Raw genomic sequence first — 21,190 nt, 5'->3', positions numbered from 1 at the left:
TCTTGACATAAGATCTCAAAGCGTGAACAAATCGCTGGTATTTTTCTCTGGGAAATGTGGCAACCTCAGTCTCTTTGCTTTGACAAATAAATGGAGGCTTACGGTGCCATTAGACGCGAAAGAGATGCTATTCTACTGATTTATAAAGCTAAAATGGCTTTCATTTAGCTGCCTGGCACCTTCCATTGCCTCTACTTCAAGAAGTCAATGGGGTTAATACAACTACCTTTGTGTTTTTTTTTCTTTTAAATTTTCCACTTAATTGTTCTAAGATGTTAGGATGTATTCTTCACAACCTGCTGCGAGATGGCGGTTTGACTGTCCTTTAATGTTAGCTCTACTATAGGCCAACAAGGAGCGCCCAGTTCTGCATCACACCATCCCTCCCTCCCCCTTACAGAATAGGACTTCCGAAAATGACAAAAGCTGTGGGAATTTAAGATTGCTTACATAAGCAAAGACGTTCCTCTTCTACAATAGCGGCACACCGTCATACAAAATTCCCTTCGCGCGGGGAAAAACAATTAATGAAATGAAGCGATAATGCTCTCCTCTAAGATGGCGATACCTCGTCACTAAAGCGCGGCTGCCCTGTTCTAAAATGGTGCCACTTTTCTAGCAAAGACAACAATCCAGTTCTAAAATGGCAGGCCCGAATTATTAGACAGCAATACAGTCTCCTTTCTATATCTCAGACCGTATTTTGTTCCAATCAACTAAAATCATCCAGTTTTAACATGGCGGCCGCGTGTTATTAGACAGCAATAGTCCCTTTTCTATCTCTCAGGCTGCATGTGTTCCACTCTGAAGAGACTGCTTTCAAATGACTGTGGCTCGGATCCAATGGAGGTGCTGGGGGTGCAGGACTTTGCTCACCGCCCCCAGGGACCTTCGGGGGCCAGGAGGTACTTCATGTACTTGGCAATGCCTCGGGAAGGGGTGGCTGGGACGTTAATATTACAACATAAGTCGTTAATAAACGGCAAAAACGTTAAGGGGCATTAAATAAAGTGTTAAGGAAATTCGTTAAATTATATTTCTGGTTATTAGTATAACTCACCTTTCACTGATATCTTGGCCCGAGAGCGCACAGTTGCTCATCTAGCGTAGGTCCTCAACCAAGGGTAGATTTCCTCCTCGAACCACATTTGTTAAGGATGGGTGGTTTGGTGATAAAGCCACCAAGGGACGAAGGTCTGTAGAGGTCAGCGTGAGCTTCTTAATTGCAGATCTAGGGTTACTGCGGTGTTGCAATACAAGCAGTCACTGGCATAGTCGTTGCAAGACCTTTGTAGAAGTAAAACAAGCACTGGAAATGCAATAGGTCTCGCATTTATTTAAGTTAAAGCAATTTGCTTTGCGAATGGTATTGTTTTATAGCTTTGTATTAATTAGTGTATGTTTGTGATATGTTGTGATTTTATGTTGTTGGAATTGAATTTGTTAGCTGTGTACTACTTTAAAGACAATGGTCCCAAATTAATAATTCAAGCAAAGTGGCAAAGGCACTTACATGAGTTGATTGATCTACTAAGTCATGAGCTCGAAAGAACCAATTATAGGAAGCTCACAGTGTACAATCTAGTCTTTGAATATGAACCACAACATCCAAAATTATAAATCACCAAATCTTTACTTAGTTTGGACAATTCAATAACAATTTTTATGCAGTGTTTAGACTCAAGGTTGCTCCAGAGGGAACGTGCAGTAGGTGTGAATGATAAGAGGTGAATATAGAAGGAAAAGAGTAATAAAACAAGGTTGTGAGAGATATTCTTTGAATTCACAGAAATGAGCGGTGATTAATTCTCCGTCACTGACAAAACCTGGTCACATACACGATTCACAACAATTCATAGTACATGATTATTTGGAGACAGTTCAATTGTCTGGCACGAGAAAATGGTGTGTCCCAGGTAGGAGGGGGGGGGCGTCGACGTTTCGACCCGACTAGGGGGCCTGGAGGGAGATTTGAACCTCGCCCGTGCGGGTCTTCATCAGGACCAGAAGGGCAACCTGAGTGACTCCTAGACGCAGGAGGGTGCCTAGGGAATTAAAAACAAGGGGTGATCAGGATGTTGGGCAAATTGAAGGTGAGTTATTTAAAAAGCGGGGTTTTTAGGGCCTGAGAGGCCGCTTACCTGACTTAACAGGAGCCCGTCATCGTTAGGGGCATGTGCGGTGACAAGTTCCAGACGTCCCTTGTGATGTAGGGGTCGATCGTCTGCGAAAATTATATACATGGTATCATTGAGCAATATGTCACACGTTTGATTTTCCGATGGTCAGGTAAGGAGAAACCATAATTACCTGGTTTCTGATCTCAGCGGAGTGAAAACCTCTTCAATTAATCAGGTTCAGAGTATAAAATTGAGCTATTGGTGAGTAAGAGGATTCATTAGCTTTACAGAAACTGACATACAAGGACTGGATGGGTTAGTCAGAATCAAAGGAATGAGTTTACCAAACGCCGAGTTAATCGGTGTACAAGATTTTCCAACGCGCGGGTGAATGACTCCGCGCTGAACCGCGAGGACGTCGGTTACCGGAGCAACCGGCAGCGTGATATTTAGATGCACCGGAGAAAGAGTAAAAAGACTAATTTACGGGCCACGGTTGGCGCTCCGTGGATAGTGCCACCGTGATGTACTGTTGGTTAACAATTTGTATAATTAATCTCAAATACAGAGTGTCAAGTGTAACACGTATAATTCTTGTTACAATGGACAAAAAAGCATAAGTACAATACATTAGTCAGTGTTAAAGTGATTGTACGGCGGACAGAACACATAAATTACAAAACATTGGAACAATACATTAATGGCATAAACAACTTTTGAAGCAATTATATATAAACATCCAGTTAGATAATATCCTATCCAGGATAACACGTACATCTAGTCATGCTAGTGATTCCAATAGTCATATATGGATACAGAATTGGGAAGGACTGAGTAGGGATGAATTATCTACTGTTGATAATGGCCACCTGTTTGGTGATCTCCTCAAATGAATTCAAACCTTTAGCAATTGTGTCCAAAGAATGTATCCACCTACATTCACGTTTGTTGAGGATAGCAGTGAAGTCGCCGCCTCTGGGATTAGGCTTGACTTTTTCAATAATCCACCACCTCAAACTATCAGCATTATGTTCAGCATTCGTGAAATGTTCAACCAAAGGGGCCCCAGGTGTCTTGCAACGGATACGACTGCAATGTTGCAGGATCCGGCATTTCACCCTCTGGATTGTCTGTCCGACATATAACAACTCACACGGGCACACAATCGCGTAGATCACTCCTGATGTGTTACAATTACTGTGCTCACTGAGGGCATATGTGTGATTATCATGGGTAAATTCTTGAATGTTGCTGGTCAGAGGACAGGCTTTACATGAGCCGCATTTGTAGTGTCCCCTTACCGAAGGGAGTCCCCAAAGGGTGGTTTGAGTGGGGGTCTTAGAAAAGGGTAAGAGGGATTTTACCAGATGGTCCCTTATGTTCTTGCCTTTCTTAAAGGCATGAAGTGGAGTTGCTATACTGCCTAGTTCATCGGACACCAGGTGCCAGTGCTGATTATTGACCTTTTTAATGATGGTACTCTTAGTATTAAACGTGGTTACGCATACCAGCCTTTCTTCCTTGGATTTGGCATTGGTCTTGGGGGTCAGAAGCAGATCTCGGTGGTTGTGCCAGGCCCGTTTACGTGCCTTTTTCAAAAGGCGCACAGGGTAGCCACGTTCGACTAGTCTAGCGAGAAGGCCCGCTGATTCAAAGAAAAAGTCCTCCTTTTTAGAGCAATTCCTCCGCAACCTCAGGAATTGGCCAAAGGGTAGGTTATCCCTGAGGTTGCGGGGATGGTGGCTAGAGTAACGCAATAAGGTGTTGCGTTCACTGCTCTTCCTGAAAAGGCTAGTATATAATTTGCCTGATTCAGATTTAATGGTGATGTCCAGGAAATTGATGGAAGCTCTATTGTGTTCAATGGTGAATTGAATATCTGTCGAGCATGTATTCAACCATGAATGGAAATTCTGAAGGTCCTCCTCGCTGCCTTGCCAGATTAAAACCACATCGTCGATATATCGACGCCACAACTCTATGTGATTCAAATAAGGGTTCATTTCACCTAGGACAAAACGATGTTCAAACTCGGTCATATAGATAATAGCCAGATTTGGGGCAAAGCTCGCCCCCATCGCTACACCTTTGGTTTGCATATAAAACTGGCCCTGAAAAATGAAAAAATTCTTAGTCATAGCGATTTCAAGTAGTGTAATAATGAAATCGGTCGGAACAGGGTGCGGTGCAGGTCTAGTATTGAGTGCTGTTTCCATGCATTTGAGTGCAGGCTGTTGGGGGATGTTAGTATAGAGGGCAGTTATATCCATGGTTGCAAGTACATGAGTCACAGGGTCAAAAGGGTATTCATCAATGAGTTGTATCGTTTGCAACGTATCCCTGAGGTAAGTTATGGTATCCTCAGCGATAGGTTTGAGAAATATATCAATGTATTTGCATAATGGTTCCAGGACAGAACCACAACCCGATACTATTGGTCTCCCTGGAGGGTCCTGCATGCGTTTGTGTATCTTGGGGAGGGTGTAGATCGTGGGCATTCTAGGGTTCTTGTTGTTCAAATAATCATGTTCCAGTTTGCTCAAATACCCATCATCTAAGGCCCTACCAGTGACTGTTTTGATGAGATGACTTATATCCTGTGTAGGGTCTTTGCTTAATTTACAGTAGTTGCCTTCTACGGCAAGCTGTGACAGTATCTCTTTCTTGTAATCCTCTAAATTTTGTATGACAATTGCGCCACCCTTGTCCGCGGGTTTGATCACAATATTGGGATTGTCCTTTAGAGTCTGTAAAGCAGTACGTTCTTGTTTGGTGACATTGTATTTTACATATTGGCGTTTAGACAGAATGTTTTCAATGTCTCTCGTAACCACTTGCTCATATGCCAAGATTTTATGAGGCATGAGGTGGACAGGGGGGTTAAATTTAGAGGGCGGTCTAAGTCCGCTGCCTGAGAACACCGGATTAAACGGTGTTTTAAGAAAAAAATGCTTCAAACGGATTTTCCGAAAAAAATGATGTAGCTCAATTTTGAGGTTGAAATCGTTGGGCATGTTGGTCGGAACAAAGGATAAACCTCTCTCAAGAATTCCCTGCTCATTTGATGTCAGTGTATAATCAGACAGGTTAACTATGGGGTTGTCTGGTTTATGTGTTACCATCTGTAGTGTTGGCGTCGTGTCTGAATCTCCCCATGTGGCTCCTGCTGGAAATGTGCCTGTTTCCGTGTTTGGCCTCTCCCCTGGTTCCATGTCCGCCCTCTGTTGCCCCTGGGTCTGCCCCAAGGGCGGCCTCGTCCTTGTTGACCCCACCATGGTTCCTCCACTAAAAAAGGCTGCTGGTTCTGTTGGTTTGGATGGGTAGTTCCTAACGTGGGAGTTGCTGCGCTGGGGCCTTGTCGTTCCGTCTCACTCTCTGAGCTACTACCTAAGGAAGATCCCGAGAAAGTGGTGTACCTCCTAAAGCCACCCCTTCCTCTGCTTGCATAAGTTCCTTGCTGTTCCCTAGTGTAGTAACCTTCCTGGAGGTATGGGTACGTTTTCTTCTTGTCGTAAGACTTGATATCCTTAGCCAATTTATCTAACTTGGTGGCCTGTGTGTAGACATCAAACTCCTGTATGGTTCTCTCTAATCTCTCTAAGGCTTCCTTTGCGTTGAGCAATGCTCTATCCTCAACTATTTCTTTTTTAAGGTCGAGGATTTCTTTTGTAAGGCGGTGTACCTCTTCCACTGCAGTTTCTATGCCCAACACCATCCAATGTCTAGAGCAGTTATTGGACACAAAACTAAAGTTTTCCTTAAACTTGGGGTTGTCAAGAAAGATGGCCGGCTCATTCCTAACCTGTAGCCCTACCGGGATTACGTTGGCTTGGAGATACTTAGCTAGGGTATGTCCATGTAAACGTGTCCTAATGAGTTTCTTTTCCAGACGTTCCAATCTGGAAATTTTCTCATTCAGTGTTAAATCTATACTGGTGGAGATTCCACCCAGGACACTACTACCTCCTTGTTCTTGTAGGAGTTTCTCAATGTACTCTTCACTATACGACAATGTCTCCTTATCAGACATGCTATGGGTGTTGATATTAAGTTCAGGATGATGGCCAATTATTGGCCAGATAAAGTATCAAAAGCAATACAAAAATATTACCAAATTATAAACAACTGAACAACAAATGACATATTTACACAACAGATAACATATAAACCCTCGCAGGACTTGCCTGCACAAAGGTAGCCATTACAAAAAATGGCCTGATGAAGACCCGCACGGGCGAGGTTCAAATCTCCCTCCAGGCCCCCTAGTCGGGTCGAAACGTCGACGCCCCCCCCCTCCTACCTGGGACACACCATTTTCTCGTGCCAGACAATTGAACTGTCTCCAAATAATCATGTACTATGAATTGTTGTGAATCGTGTATGTGACCAGGTTTTGTCAGTGACGGAGAATTAATCACCGCTCATTTCTGTGAATTCAAAGAATATCTCTCACAACCTTGTTTTATTACTCTTTTCCTTCTATATTCACCTCTTATCACTCACACCTACTGCACGTTCCCTCTGGAGCAACCTTGAGTCTAAACACTGCATAAAAATTGTTATTGAATTGTCCAAACTAAGTAAAGATTTGGTGATTTATAATTTTGGATGTTGTGGTTCATATTCAAAGACTAGATTGTACACTGTGAGCTTCCTATAATTGGTTCTTTCGAGCTCATGACTTAGTAGATCAATCAACTCATGTAAGTGCCTTTGCCACTTTGCTTGAATTATTAATTTGGGACCATTGTCTTTTGTATCAAGATTTCACCCAGGTCCTCAATTTACTGGGTCACCCCATTTTTGTAATGTGTACTACTTTAAAGCATACTTTAGTAGGAGAGGAGCAGTGTTTAAGATTTGGGAAGGAGAATGATTCGAAGAATAGCTTGAGGGTTAATTAAGTTTAGTGAGGAGTAGAATACTATGATGCAGAAGAAAGGTGTGGGGGAGTAAATAGGGAGAAGCAAGAAAGTGTGGAGGAGTTTAGTATTAGTATTGTTTTGAATGTTGAAAAGTGTGGAGAGCAGTATGATGCATAAGGAAGGATAGAGTAGTAGAAGAGCAGTAGGTGTGATATGAAAGGAGTGTGAGATGTAGAAGAATAGTGTGAGGTTGAAGCAAGGTAAGATTCTTTTATTAGCATTAGGTATAAGGAGGGAGATTGTAGAAGTTGGAGAAGAGTAGTGTGATGCAGAAGGACTGTTAGTGAGGAGGATAACAGTAGTGTGTTGGTTGTTGTTTCATGTTGTTGGTAGTGTAATATAAGTTATTAGTGCACTGTAGGTATATATACCATATCACCCAAGCATACATACATGACAAACAAGTTCAAATAGTGTACACCAAAACAACACAAACGTTATGTTCCACATACCAATATATATATAAACAGATATATATATATATGGACTTTAAACCACACCAAACTTAAGTCTCATATATATATATATATATATATATATATATATTAGTCAAAGACTTGCCTTAGTTCTAAATATTCCATTGTCAGACGGTAGCAGGCTCCTTAGACCACCCTGAAGGAGAGCAACTTCTCTCCTCCTCCTTTCAAAGTTTCCAGGCTGCTAACTTCTGCATATTGTGGCACCAAAATCTTGGAATGCGTGCAGCATCCAGTGGGGCAGAGAAGGGCAGGATTGGTTCTCAGGGTGCCCTTTTTGGGGGGCTCTCTCGCGGGTGATGTTGTGTCGAGTTTTAGTTGAAAAGCCTGACATTTGGGAGTGGAAGGCGGATTCACCTTGTGAGGTTGGGAGGCAGCCCAGGAGACTCCCAGCATGCTGGCTTTGGTTACAGGGAGGCGAGGCAAACCCGGCCTGCAGCCTGAAAAGAGCACGGAGCTGGGCCAAGGGACTAGGAGGGCAGTCGCCCCCTCCGAGACAGCGTGGTGGGGCGGCAGTGCCAGGCAGCAGAGCAGGAGTATACTTACCTAGTGCCCCGGGACCCGCTCTGCCCTCACTCGATATACGAACACCCGAGCATACAATGCATATACTGTGTACAGCGCGCATTCATTACAGGTACTTTTAGTTGTACATATCCTGCACATAAATAAGTATAGTCAATATTACCATTCAAACCCCTCAAAATAAAGCTACCGCAACAAAACCAGGCTAAGCCGAAGGTGCACAGAGCACGCGCTTCCAAAGTCGGGGAGGAGACACAAGCTTACTTCACAGAAAGTGGAGAAATGGTGCTAAGAATGAGAACAAGCTGTCACCATTGCCAAAAGGCAGATGCTTGTTTAAATCGCGCTTTCTCCTTAATGAAAAAACAAAGTGCCCGCACCGACTAATGAAGGAGAGAGTTGCATGCCGTTAGTAAAAGATCCAGTCCGGGTGGGCGGGGCCAAAAGTGGACATGGCCGTAACCAGGAGGGACTAAAAGGCCTCCTTTACGATCAGAACACAACGTTTACAATAATTAGTGACGCCAAAAGACGCACACCAATGAAAATTACGGGTTGAGCAGACACACGACTTCTGAAACCGTATTGATTCCAAGATGCCTTCGCAGAGCGGCCAGCGCATGTGCGCTGCAAAGCCAGGTGAGACCTAAAAAATAAAAGTCGGAATTAAATTGGGAAACGTAGAAGTTAGCCGTAGGAGCGAGCAGAATTTTAAAAGGATAGGAAGGCAAGAGTGACAAGGATGTTGTTTAGGGGAAATAGGAGGTATGAGAGAGTTTGGTGAACGAATCGTGGGCGATCAGATTGAAAAGAAGAAGGGATGAATTGTGGGTTTGGAAGGTGCACTCGTTTCGGAGTCAATGAGGTGAGATAAGTCGCTTATTCCACGTAAAAGTCCTTTTATTCAACAATTTGGTTCAAAAACTGACACACAGCCAACGCGTTTCGTTCCCATTACACTGCCAGTGGGAACTTCGTCAGGGCTCAATGAAGATTTTAAATCCAAAGTTGGTATCAAATGTGAAGTGCAAATAAACAAGCTGTTTCAAAATGGACAAATCCCAATCAAGTTGTATATGCGGACTTAGTAATTCACCATAATACGGTGAGGCCAAATATCTATTGAATCCTAGGTCCGTAGTGAATACAATAAATTTTCAGTCTGGAAGAGTCTAGTCGAAATAACTGGAAAAACTCACTTATATTGAGTGAGAAAAAGAATCTGTAACAACTAGTAGTTCAAACGGCATGATAACTTGGCCTCTATATAACACCCTTGGACGGCGGGTGTGGGAAGAGTTTGCACCACTTTAGAAATCATAACGTTACACGGATTGGAAGTGCTTGACCTTGGTTTGCCGTTTGTTCTTTCCTGTTTATTATGAATTGTGGGTTTGGGTAATTGAGAGTCTGAGTAGTGCGTAAGAAGTGGGACTGTGGCAAAAGGATGCAGAGTGAGTGATGGAGAAAGCAGAGGGATGGATGAGGGTTTCAGTAGGAAAGAGGTGGTAGGGCTTAATGTTGAGAATGTGGGAGACCGTAAGAACAAAGTACAAGGTGGACGAAGGAAAGGGCTGAGCACTCGTCCTTTCCTCCTGTTCATGTTGTGGACAGTGCCAGACGTTGTTAAGGTGAGACACCGTAGTATTGAAGCAGTAAGTGCCTTGTCTGATTTCAGAGCACCGTGCTTAAGAGAGTAGGAGCACATCACTCTTGTCATGGACGGAGTAAGCAAAGGAGTTGGGAGCGACGCTAGCATGGCTTAAAACGACACGTCAGCAAACAGTGCTCTGGAGCAAGGGGGGGCTTGTATTGATGTTTCAAAGGGACTTAGTGGCCGTGAGACAGTTTCCCGGGATACTTGGTGACTGTGGTAGAGCACACAGCCAGATGAATGGGAGAGGAAGTATGTTGGTCTAGGTAATGCATGGGTGGAGGGTTTAGGATGCAGTGACTGTAGAGGCTTCACACTCTTGAGGCTTGTGGTGATCAGAAACGAGGTGGCTGATGTGCACGTAATTTTATGTGTGGAGTCCTTACACAGTGCGCTCACCGATGGGGTTGTGTTAGGCGCTAGGTACACGTCATCAAGGGCTTTGGGGCTGATCAGGCTATCACTAACTTCGAACATGTTACATCTCTTTATGTTCATTCTTTTCGTGAGAAACTGTGCGGTACAAAACTAATGTAGGTGCACATGGAAGAAGACCGAGTAGTAAACCCAACATCTCTTTACATTTGTTTTGGCTGTGCATTTCGACGACACTCAATAGCTCTCCAAAGTGATGCATTTTACATCCACAAAATGCTAAATCATTTCCCATTTGGCTGGCATTGGGTGACAGTCTGATCGGCGCCACTTGCACTGGTCTCCTTCGGCCCTTCCCGCCTCCTCCATTACCATACACTCCTTGGCCCCTCCCGGCCATCACCTACCCCCCTGCCCAATGGCTACCGGGCGCCCCGCTGAAAATGTGACCCACCCAACCGGCCTCTGAAGGACGAAAGGCTTCGGGATAAATACCACGCAACTCCTGCCTACCCCCAGGTCTTCCCCCTGTTGCTCCTGAGCACCACCGCGACCGACCCCCGCTAAAGGCCGCATGGGTCCCCTATGCAACGGGCGAAGCCGGGGTGCAGCAGCAATCTGCAGCTCAGCTATCACCAAGTGCAACCACCCCGCCCTCTCCAGCATTGCTCCCTGTACCGCGACCCTCATCCCTCCCCAGAGAGCGCTTCACCCTCGCCCTCCCGGCTCTTATGCACCAATGTGGCCCTGCAGCTGTCCGCACCTTTATGCCACCCTGCTAAACGGCCCCCATACCCCGACCCACCGATCCCCCAGCCCCCCTCCCACCCTCACCTCACACCATGTAGCTCTGTGTGGGGGTGGCTCTGTGTGTGTGGGTGGCTCTGTGTGTGTGGGTGGCTCTGTGTGTGTGTGTGGCTCTGTGTGTGGGTGGCTCTGTGTGGGTGGGTGGCTCTGTGTGGGTGGGTGGCTCTGTGTGTGGGTGGCTCTGTGTGTGTGGGGGAGGGTGTGTGTGGCTCTGTGTGGGTGGCTCTTTGTGGGTGGCTCTGTGTGTGTGGCTCTGTGTGTGTGGGTGACTTTTTTTGTAGGTGGCTCTGTGTGTGGTGGGTCAGTCTGTGTGTGGGTAACTCTGTGTGTGTGTAGGTGGCTCTGTGGGTGGCTCTATGGGTGGCTCTATTTGTGTGTGGGTTGCTCTATGTGAGTGGCTCTGTGGGTGGCTCTGTGTGTGTGGGTGGCTTTGGGTGTGTGGCTCTGTGTGTGGGTGCAAATGCAATAGGTCTCGCATTTGAGAGTGATTAAGCTATTGAAATTGTAAATAGCAATGCCGTTTCTTTAAATGTTTTAACCCCTTCCATGCTGCGCAAATTCCGCCGCTGTGCTGACGGTTTCTTGCGCGGGCGTGGTCATGACGGAACGGTTCCGTCATGAGCACAGCTCAACCGTGGCTCATGACGGAACCGTTCCGTCATGAGCACCGAAGGGGTTAAAAACAAAAACATAAACAAAAATAATGTCATGAGCAATGCCAATAGCTTTAACTTTAACAATGCCGAGACCATTGCATTGTAAATGCTCCACTTTTTAGCCACGCCCTTTTTAGGCGTGTTTTTCTCTCCTCCAGCCAATGGCGAGAGGAGAGAAAGAAAAACACGCCCCCGAATCCGAAAACGCCGCTGCGTTTCTCCGAGGCAGTTCTGCTTGACCTCGGAGAAAGGCGGCGGTTTTCATGGCGACTCCCTCCCCCTGCTGCCTCCTTTCAGTACGAGCCGCTACATGCCGCCTTATTCTACGCTGCCCAGGTTTACAGCTCAAAGGCAGCTCGTACTCCTTCCCTCTTCCAGATGTTTGTCGCTGGCGGTGGAGTTTTGGTTGTTGAGAGCTGGTTAAGGTTAGTTAAAAGCATCTCTGCTTAGTTCAGTTTCCAGCTGTGTCCTGAGCTAGAGAAAACTGGTCTCTGATTTTGCCCTCGTGCATCCAAAGGTTTCCCCTTGTGCTCCTAAAGCCGCAGTTTTACATTCTTTTGGAACGATCTTGTAACTTTGCAGATGGGACTCTGCACTACCAATCTTTAGGACTAGCCAGGAGTTTTGCTGCCGTAATGCTTGTGCTTGGCCGTAGTATTTTCAATGTCGTCGTTTCCTAGTAGGTAACAGTGGACGACTTTAAGATTCGTTCATTGTACAACCGTTTTCAGAGTTGTGGGTCGGATCGGCAGACAGGCGGAAGTCTGCTTTATAGATTTTATTTTGGGGGTTCTGGCGGGGGTTGGGGGTTAGCGAGAGACTTCATGCAATCATGTTCACAGTCACTTTGCCATTGCCAAACGTCCTTACCAAGCAGCTGAGCGCTTTACCTTCATGAACATAGAAGACAGACCTTCCTCTTAGTTTCTAGTTACAACCAACCAAGGGCGGAAGCTGGGTGACGTTTCTCGGCTTCTTCCGGGTACTGTATGCATGCTTCCCCCAATCACAGGCTGTGCATGTGGTGACGCCGTCCGTGCGAAGGGCACTGCGTGTCCGTGAGCAACGGCCTCGGATTATCAGCGTGCGGATTGCAGTCGAGCCGCCACCATGCTCCACTGTAGGACCCTACAAAGGCTGCTTGTCCCAGCTCTGCGCGCTCGAAGTCAGTGCCCCAGACACAGGCACCGCACAGGTGAGAGTAAGGCGCATTAATGCTGAGTAGCCTCCACAAATTGGAATTAGATTTAGGTGACCCTCTATGAATTCATTGCAGGTCCTGCAGACACATTGTTACAAGGACCCTGCACTTCATAAGGTTAATATAGCCGGCTGCTGTACAAGGCCCAAACAGGTGTCGCGAGAAGCTATTGGTTAGAAGGAGCTTGCAGGTGACACTGGAAGTAGGGGTGCGGGAATGCAGAAGGAGAATGAGCAATAAAAGGCATTGCACAAACTTGTCCCATTTGCTGAGTTCAAGACAGAGACGGAGTTTCATACAATGGATTCTGACAAACTATTTAAGATGGGGATTGGTATCTACTTTTCCTAAATTGCAGAGGGAAAGAAAATTAAGCCCACTTTCAGCCAGCTATAACAGTGGGGGCAAAGTTAAAGCTAGGGTAAAATAAAATCCTATATATTTTGTAACATATCATGCGATGGTATGATATTTGGCATACATAACCACTGCATGTTTAGTTTACCCGTACTGTGTGGAATTTCATGCAACAGGGGGGCAAAAAAATTTAATTTGCTAATATTTTGCTTACCTGGTACAAACTGCCAATTCCCGCTGTGCACAGCCTTCAGACATGCACTGTGCTTCCAAGTACCATGCACCATGGGTTAAACTAACGCTTTTTAGTGCTGGTGTCTGCCTCACCGCACTTATGTGCATTAGTCATGCATATTGAGCTCCTAAAACGCTGTCTCTCGGGATCATAAGGCACTTCAAAAGCTTCAGGGGACCGCATATCCCTAAATGTGATTCCAACCCCCCATTGTACGTTTTGGCTAAAGCCTGCATAATAGGCAGTGCTGGAAATAAAAAAATTATATTCCGGGAAACCATAAATTGGGGATCAGTTCCTGGCAGCGAAACGGTGGTGGGGTTACAAGGGTTACTCCGTGTGTGTGGCTCTGTGTGTGTTGGTGGCTTTGTGTGTGTGGCTCTGTGTACGGGTGCAAATGCAATAGGTCTCGCATTTGAGAGTGATTAAGCTATTGACATTGTAAATAACAATGCCGTTTCTTTAAATGTTTTAAAAACATAAACAAAAATGTCATGAGCAATGCCAATAGCTCTACCTTTAACAATGCCGAGACCATTGCATTGTAAATGCTTGTTTGAATTATAGGCGCTCAGTGGGAGTTGCTAAGTTTTGGAATGAACCTCCCAAGCAAGGTAGCATGTCATGCCTAGAAAGTTCCTTAATTTCAGAAATAATCTGGTGCTGCTGATGCCATCATAATATCCTTTGCGAATTTATAGTGATCCTGGAGGCTCTTATACGAAAAAATAAAATTTGGAAGATAGGACTTCAAACATATCTCGGTGTAGAATTAGTTTAGTTTCTGAAATAGTGCCACAGGTATCTGATGATCCTGATCTAGCTGTTCCAACGTGGTGTATACCATCCCCCATGTTGACAACCGTTTGTGTTTCAAGTGAGAGTTTTTCTTATAATATTGTTGTCCTCTTTTAGAGGGTGGCATTCTATCATCAACACATACTAATAGCTGTTAGATGAAATACCAGTATACAGCAATAAACAATATTCAACACGTGCTCCAATTATGCCAAGAAGTAAAATATCATTAGGAAACTATTAAAAATACAAAAATAAACAGCTGAAGCAGACAGTGACATTAATAGAGAACATGCGTCATACCCAGATTTAATATTATATTATATAAACAATTAATATATAAATTACCTTGCATTATATAGTAGGGGGAGGGCAAAAATACACTTTATTTGATTTACAGTTAACCTTCCATCTAACTTGTCTTTTGTAAGTAAAAAAATCCTCTTAAGTGCTACTTTTAGTTTTTTGTGTGGTTGCGCATTGAGCCAGAAAATTAACTCATTTTCATGTTTACAAGTTCTTTCAGAGTGCCTGGGACATCGCGGTTCATTTGAATTCTCCATTTTCTAATCTCTACAAATACCCATACACATGTACTTGAGAATCCAAATGCTCATCTTAAGTGCCTGTATTGGTGTAGCTTGCCTCAGTGTGAAAAAACTTTCACCTCCACCTGATTCAAATCAAAAGATAGATATTCTACTGAATGAAGAAGTCTGCCAAGGACCTTGGCCTTGTGGACGTTCAGTGACTGTGGACCTTTTGTAAAGCGGGTGCATTCCACTTCCAGGTGACAAAGACTTACATGGATGTTTTATGCTTGGAGTGTAATGTAATTTGCGAAAAAGAACCTTGCTCAGACAGATACTTTTAGCCTCTTTAGATTTTCCTTCCCCAAATGCCAGTTGTAAGAAGGGCTTTCATATCTGCCATTAAAACAAAGATTTAGCTTTTTGTTCTATTTATAAAAAATAAAAAAATGACGATTCGCATAATAAGAGCTCATTCAGTGCCTGCTCGAGCGCCAATGGAGTTAATTTAAAAAGAATGATGTAATCAGCATACTAGTTTAAAGTATGCAGGCGACAACCATGTCGAAAGATGGATTTGTGATGAATTCTAATTGCAAAACTGGAATAATCCTCTTTTCTAAGGCCCATACAAATGTTTTGAGTAGGCTCCTAGAAAAGAGTTTGCCCTCTGTACCAAGAAGGGCTTAATTGCATGTAGGTTTTCAAATATATTGGCATGATTAGGCTGTCCCTCCAACGATTAGGGGTGGAACCTGAGATGTAATAGTGTAGAAAATGTGGCTACAGGATTTGTTCCATATACATTTTGTTATTTTTTTAATAACCAAATCTGGAATTTGATCAGTGCTCATAGCGTTGAAGAATTTTGGAGTAGGGATATATTTGACTATCTGAATGACCGTGGGTGTGGAGTTGAAGGGCCAAGTTTAGGCACAGAGGCCAAACCCACAATGTTCAAATTGTTACAAGTATAAAGATCAGTAACATAGGTTGTCCATATACTCTCTGGAATGTACACAGGCCTTGGAGATTTCTTGCTCCCTGTATGTGAGGCAGTTAAGCGCCAGAAACTCCAGGTGTTTTTATTTTCTCCAGGAGCTTTCTGTAGATTATGACATGCTTGGTCCTGCGGCTTCTTAAACAAGCTCCAATATCTGCATCATTTTCCAACTCATCGTTCCCCTGGATAACAGATTTTAGAAAAATGACCTGCAGATCATGTTGTTTTATTTTGGAAGACATTTGCTGCTTACATTTACCCCCTTTCACGGATCTTCTTTTTAGTGTAATTCTGTCATTCATTTGTAGTATTGTGTTAAACTTTGATATGCTGTTTTTGTAATCTTCAATCACCTTATTGGAACAAGTCATAGTGGAGGATTTTATAGTCACACATATTCTGCCTAAATCATACCTTGTAATTTCTCAATTATCCTTGGGTACCAACATAGGCGATTGCATGAGATTTGAACTTCCAGCACCCCTTCTCTCAAGTGCCATGATGGATTTTGATGTGTGGATAACTAAAGCACAAGTTGAATGAGGCATTGGCCACCTACACTAGGAGCTATTACTTAACTTTCTGTAAAAGGTTGATATTACATATTCATTTATCAAAGAGCATGTAGGCCATCTTTTGTATAATTTGCAGGAATATCAGTATCCATCCTCCCATTTAGTATTACACATCCCATTTCTCTCTATGTATCTAACAGTAGTAGACCACAGTTATCTTCTTTGTGCTTAGAAGGAAACACTGCTCTAGGTATATTCCCAGTTGTCTCCATGTCATCTAGCTTAACTACATCAATTTTTAGATTATATACTGCTCTAGATATATACCCATTGTCTTCATGTTATCTAGTTTAAGCACTTCAATTATATGATCTTATACTTTTGCAATTCAGTCCCCCATTATTACGAAGCACTCTGTAGTTTCACTTTGGATAGCTCTTACAATGGCATTTATTGGGATGGAAATGTCCCTTGCATCGTATACAGGTGTGTTCTCCTGCGTGCCAGACTGTGTGTTATTTGGTATCCTGTTTTTTTATTTTTGACCTTAATCTAATGTGTGCTCAGAGGCAGAGATCTGTCCATTGACACAAGCGAGGTCCTGGACCTTTCCAGTGACCTGGATGGGGAATCTAGTGTACCATTCTAATAAGCAGGGTACTACTATTCCTGTCCTGGTATAGAACATAAAGTGGTGGTGGCAGCATATCATATTTTTAGATTGCTCGTGTGGTTAGACCTTTTCTTTAGTTAGGGAGAGTATAGCATTTTAGCCCTCTCATGTAAAGGTCTGCAGTTATGTAAGTTTGTAAAAAGCTTGTAGAGCGCGCGAATGCCCGCATGCGTCTTGGCGCTAACGTCTAAAAAAAGAGTCATCCAAATGGAAACCTATTTGGCAAGAGAGGACGAGAATAATCAGGTTTTGAGTTGTTTCCTGAATTGTAGCAGATTGGACTGAACTCTGATTTGAAAGGGCAATTTGTTCCACAGTTTACAGGCAGAGTAGGAAAAGCTCCTACCGCCCATCAAGCCTTGTTGATTGTGAGGATAGTCACCATTTTGGCTGAACTGGACCATAGGTTGCGATTGGGAGAGTGCCAATGGACAATCTTTTGAAAATAGTCAGGCCACCCTTGTGAAGTGCTTTGTGAACCAAGCAAAGAGCTTTGAACTTAACCTGCTTGCGGACTGGAAGCCAATGAAGGTTAATGTTGGTTTGCAAGACCAAACTGTATTTCGGGATTTTCAGGAGCAGACAAGCTGCTGTGTTTTGAAGAGTCTGGAGTTTCTTCAACAGATGTTGCTGAATGCCAACGTAAAGAGTGTTATAATACTCTATCCTTTAGATGACTGGTGCAACAATGAATGTTTTCTAAAGATCTAAAGGGAAATATGTTTTTCAAAGTTCTTAGCAGAAAGAAACATATTTGGTGATAGAAACAAAGCTTCCCATCGAAGAGGACTCCTAAATATTTAGCTTTTTGCACAGGAGAGGGAAGTGGGCCAAGGTTTTGAGGCCACTAGGAGGTATTCCAAAAGGAAGGTGTCATTGCCAAATAGGAGTACCTCGGTCTTATCTGAATTTAAATTAAGACAGTTATTCTTCTTCCAACAGACAATGTGCTCCATGCAGTTATTTTTGTTTAAATTTGTTTATTGGTTTAAAAACATCATTATACAACATAGGCTGAGAATAAGTTCCTTCTGACCTCGCTTTCTTGTGTACCAAGTCATTAAACAAAATATACATTCCACTCAATCTGTTCCTTCTGCCTGTTGACGCATTTCAAGTTCTGCCGAGGGGGACGCTACCGGTTTCCCTCGGTAATTGTTCCACCTTTCCCACTTCCGATCCCATTTTTTTGGACATCCCCTAGCTACATAAACCTCAGTCTCCGCCAGCATACATCTATCAAGCTCTGTCATCCAACCGCCGGGCCGTGGCGCACTACCTCCCCCCCATCCCCTAGCAATCTCCCGTTTAGCTAGCGTGTATCCTAACGTTGCGAATTGTTTCTCCGCCTCCGTTAGGTCAGTGTCCTCCCAAATGTTTAATAGGCCCAATTTCGGCGTCAGAACAAGCTCCTTATGGAGGGCTGTCTGCATGTGCCTCGAGGCCTCTTCCCATATGGGGCGAACCCCCGGGCAGCTCCAGAGAATGTGATAAAAAGTAGCCTTCTGGCCACACCCCCTCAAGCAGAGATCATCTGATCGGGAACCCATTTTTGCTAGCGTCTGTCCAGTCATGTACGAGCGGTGAAGTATCCTGAATTAAATCAGTCTAAATTTTTGCGTGATGGCTGCCTCTCGTGGGGACATAAGTGCCTCTTGCCAGTCCTCGTAATCCAACAACCCCAAGTCTTCCTGCCATTTCTCCCTGAGTCTCGCAAAATTATCGGGGAGGTTATTACACAGTTTCTTATACGTGAGAGATATTCTCTTCGAGGCAAGAGACCCGTCTAAGAGCCTATCCTCCAGGGGCGTGGATTCCGGTATATCCACCAGGAACGGAAAAGCCGCCCTTAGAGCATGCCGGATTTGCATGTATCGAAAGGTTTCCCCACTCACCAGGTGATATTGCTTCTGTAGTTCATCAAATTCAATTATAGCCCCCTGCTTGATCAAGTCTTTGACCGTTGATAGGCCAATAAGGTCTCATTTGTCGAAACCAGGCTGATAGCATAGTGTGCCCAGTTTCTGCGTCTGCCATAGGGGCGCTGCCCTCGTGAGGATCTCCGCCCAGCCCAAGCGATAGTGTGCTTTATGCCAAATCTGAAGGGTGTGTAGTGTTGGTCCAAAACGTCGGCCTCTGTTTCTCCTGCCGCTGGCATACAACGCTCCCAAGTATCCAGACCTATCCATTTGATAGCGGTCCAGAGCGTATGCCGGGTCATCAGGAGGTTGATAAATCCACTGATTAATGGTTGCTAACTGCGCCGCCCAATAGTAGAGTTGCAAGTCCGGCAATGCAATGCCCCCGTCATACCAACTTTTAGTCATTTTCTTTAGTGCCACCCTCTGGGCTTTCCCGTCCCACAACAGCGTACGGACCTCTCCGTCAATCGCTCTGAAATATGAATCAGGGACCTTACACGGACAGTTTTGCAGGATATATAGGAAGCGGGGCAGAGCCAGCATCTTGAAAAGCGCCGCCCGCCCCAGCAATGACTGCGGCAGGGATCTCTAATGTTTCACGTCTGCGCACAGTTTAGCCAGTGGGGGGGCCAGATTGGACTCATAAAAAAGATGTGCATCTGGCGTAACAAAGACCCCCAAATATCGAAATCCCGTTGCCGCCACCTCAATCGAGCAACTCGCCGGAAGCTGGGGGACCTGACCTCTCAACATGTACAGCACTGACTTATGCCAATTAATCGAGTACCCCGAGTATTTCCCGAAATTCCTAAATATATCCAGTACCACTCTAATGGAGGCGTATGGGGACGCCAGGTACAGCAGAATATCATCTGCATAGAGAGATATTCGGTCTTCTACTCCCTCCGCCCATCTTAGTCCTCGGACCATTCCATCCCGACGTACCCACGCCGCCAGGGGTTCCAGGAGGAGCGAGAATATCAGCGGGGACAAAGGGCATCCCTGCCGCGTGCCTCTTTGGAGCCTGAATATCCGGGATGTATACCTGTTCACCCTCACCTGTGCCAAGACATCTGCATATAACAGCCGTACCCATGCCATAAATCTGGGGCCAAACCCCATCTTTTCCAATACTGCGAACATGTATGGCCATTCTATTGAGTCAAAGGCCATCGAGGCGTCAAGTGACAGGAGCGCAACGTCTTCTTCAATATAGTCCCTTCGGGCCATTACATTGTGCAGACGCCTGAGGTTAAGGGAGGTATTCCTTCCAGTCACAAACCCGGACTGATCCGGGTGCACCAGTGATGCGATTACCGACACCAGCCTCTCGGCAAGGACCTTCGCCAATATCTTCGCTTCGGTGTTAATTAGCGAGATTGGCCTGTAGGAGCCGCAAGCGTCCTTTGGTTTCCCCGACTTATGGATCACGACTATAGTTGCTAGTCGTTGATCTTCTGGCAGCCGACCTACCTCTAAACTCTCCTCATACATGGCCTTGAGATGCAATGTCGTCCGCAGAGCCGTAACTTTTAAGAATTCGACCGGGATGCCGTTAGGCCCCATCGCCTTTCCCGACTTAAGCAGGCCTATGGCTTTGCCAATTTCCTCGACTGAAAGATCCTCGTGAAGGATTTTCCGATCCGCATCGGAGAGGATTCGGACATCGCTGTCTTGTAGAAGTTGTCGTGACTCCTCCGCCTCATAAGAGGTTGATGGGGAGTATATCTTTTGCAAGTGTGCAGCGAATTCCTCTGCTATATCCCTAGGGTGGGTCTTAGTGTCGCCCTCCGAGGTGGTCAACTTATGTACCCATCTGGAGCCTTGTTCTCTCCTCTCCAGCCAAGCCAGGGTTCTACCCATCCTATCCCCCATTTCATAGATTCTATGCTGGGTATGTCTATACTTTGCCAACATATGTTCCCTGGTTTTTATACGGTACTCATCTTGCTTCAATAGAAGCATATGGGCGGTTTCGGGGGACAGTACCTGCTTATGTGCGGGTTCTCGATCTATGAGGTCTTTTTCCATCTTAGCCAGGAGTTCACGTTTCTTAGCAATGTATCCCAGCTTCAGGCATAACGCGTGCCCCTTCAGGACCACCTTGTACGCTTCCCACAACGTCGAGGCCGACGCGACCGAGCCCTTATTTTCAGTAAAATAGTTTTCCGTTTACGTTTTGAGTTCATCCCTGATGTCTGGTATTTGTAGGAGCCAAGGGTTTATGACGATAGTGGTGCGTGCCTGTCTCTCCCACTGTGTGTACTCCACCCAAATCGGGGAATGATCCGAGATGCCTCGTGGCAAAATGCGGGACGTGACGAAGTTCCCCACCGACAGACCATGTGTAAGGAAGTAGTCGATGCGTGATAAGCTGTGGTGCTGGTTGGAAAGGAAGGTGAATAGCTTGTCCGTCGG

General features: G+C 44.9%; 1 protein-coding gene across 3 annotated transcripts in view; it reads left to right on the top strand.

Annotated features, from left to right (window-relative positions):
• Positions 1–21,190, top strand: part of XPNPEP3 (X-prolyl aminopeptidase 3) — a 242,456-nt gene that overhangs the window by 117,491 nt on the left and 103,775 nt on the right. The window contains exon 1 of one of the 3 annotated variants that reach the window (XM_085601055.1): positions 790–905. The exons of the other annotated variants lie outside the window; for them this stretch is intronic. Within the exon in view, the coding sequence (XP_085457181.1) occupies positions 824–905 (82 nt within the window). The 5' untranslated portion in view covers positions 790–823. Of the gene's footprint in view, positions 1–789; positions 906–21,190 lie in introns of those variants that run through there. 3 annotated transcript variants of the gene reach the window in all.

This window comes from Triturus cristatus, chromosome 4_2, assembly GCF_964204655.1.
Source record: "Triturus cristatus chromosome 4_2, aTriCri1.1, whole genome shotgun sequence".
Lineage (NCBI taxonomy): Eukaryota > Metazoa > Chordata > Amphibia > Caudata > Salamandridae > Triturus > Triturus cristatus.
The sequence above is the reverse complement of the archived record's forward strand: the minus strand, read 5'-3'. Positions and strand labels throughout refer to the sequence as shown.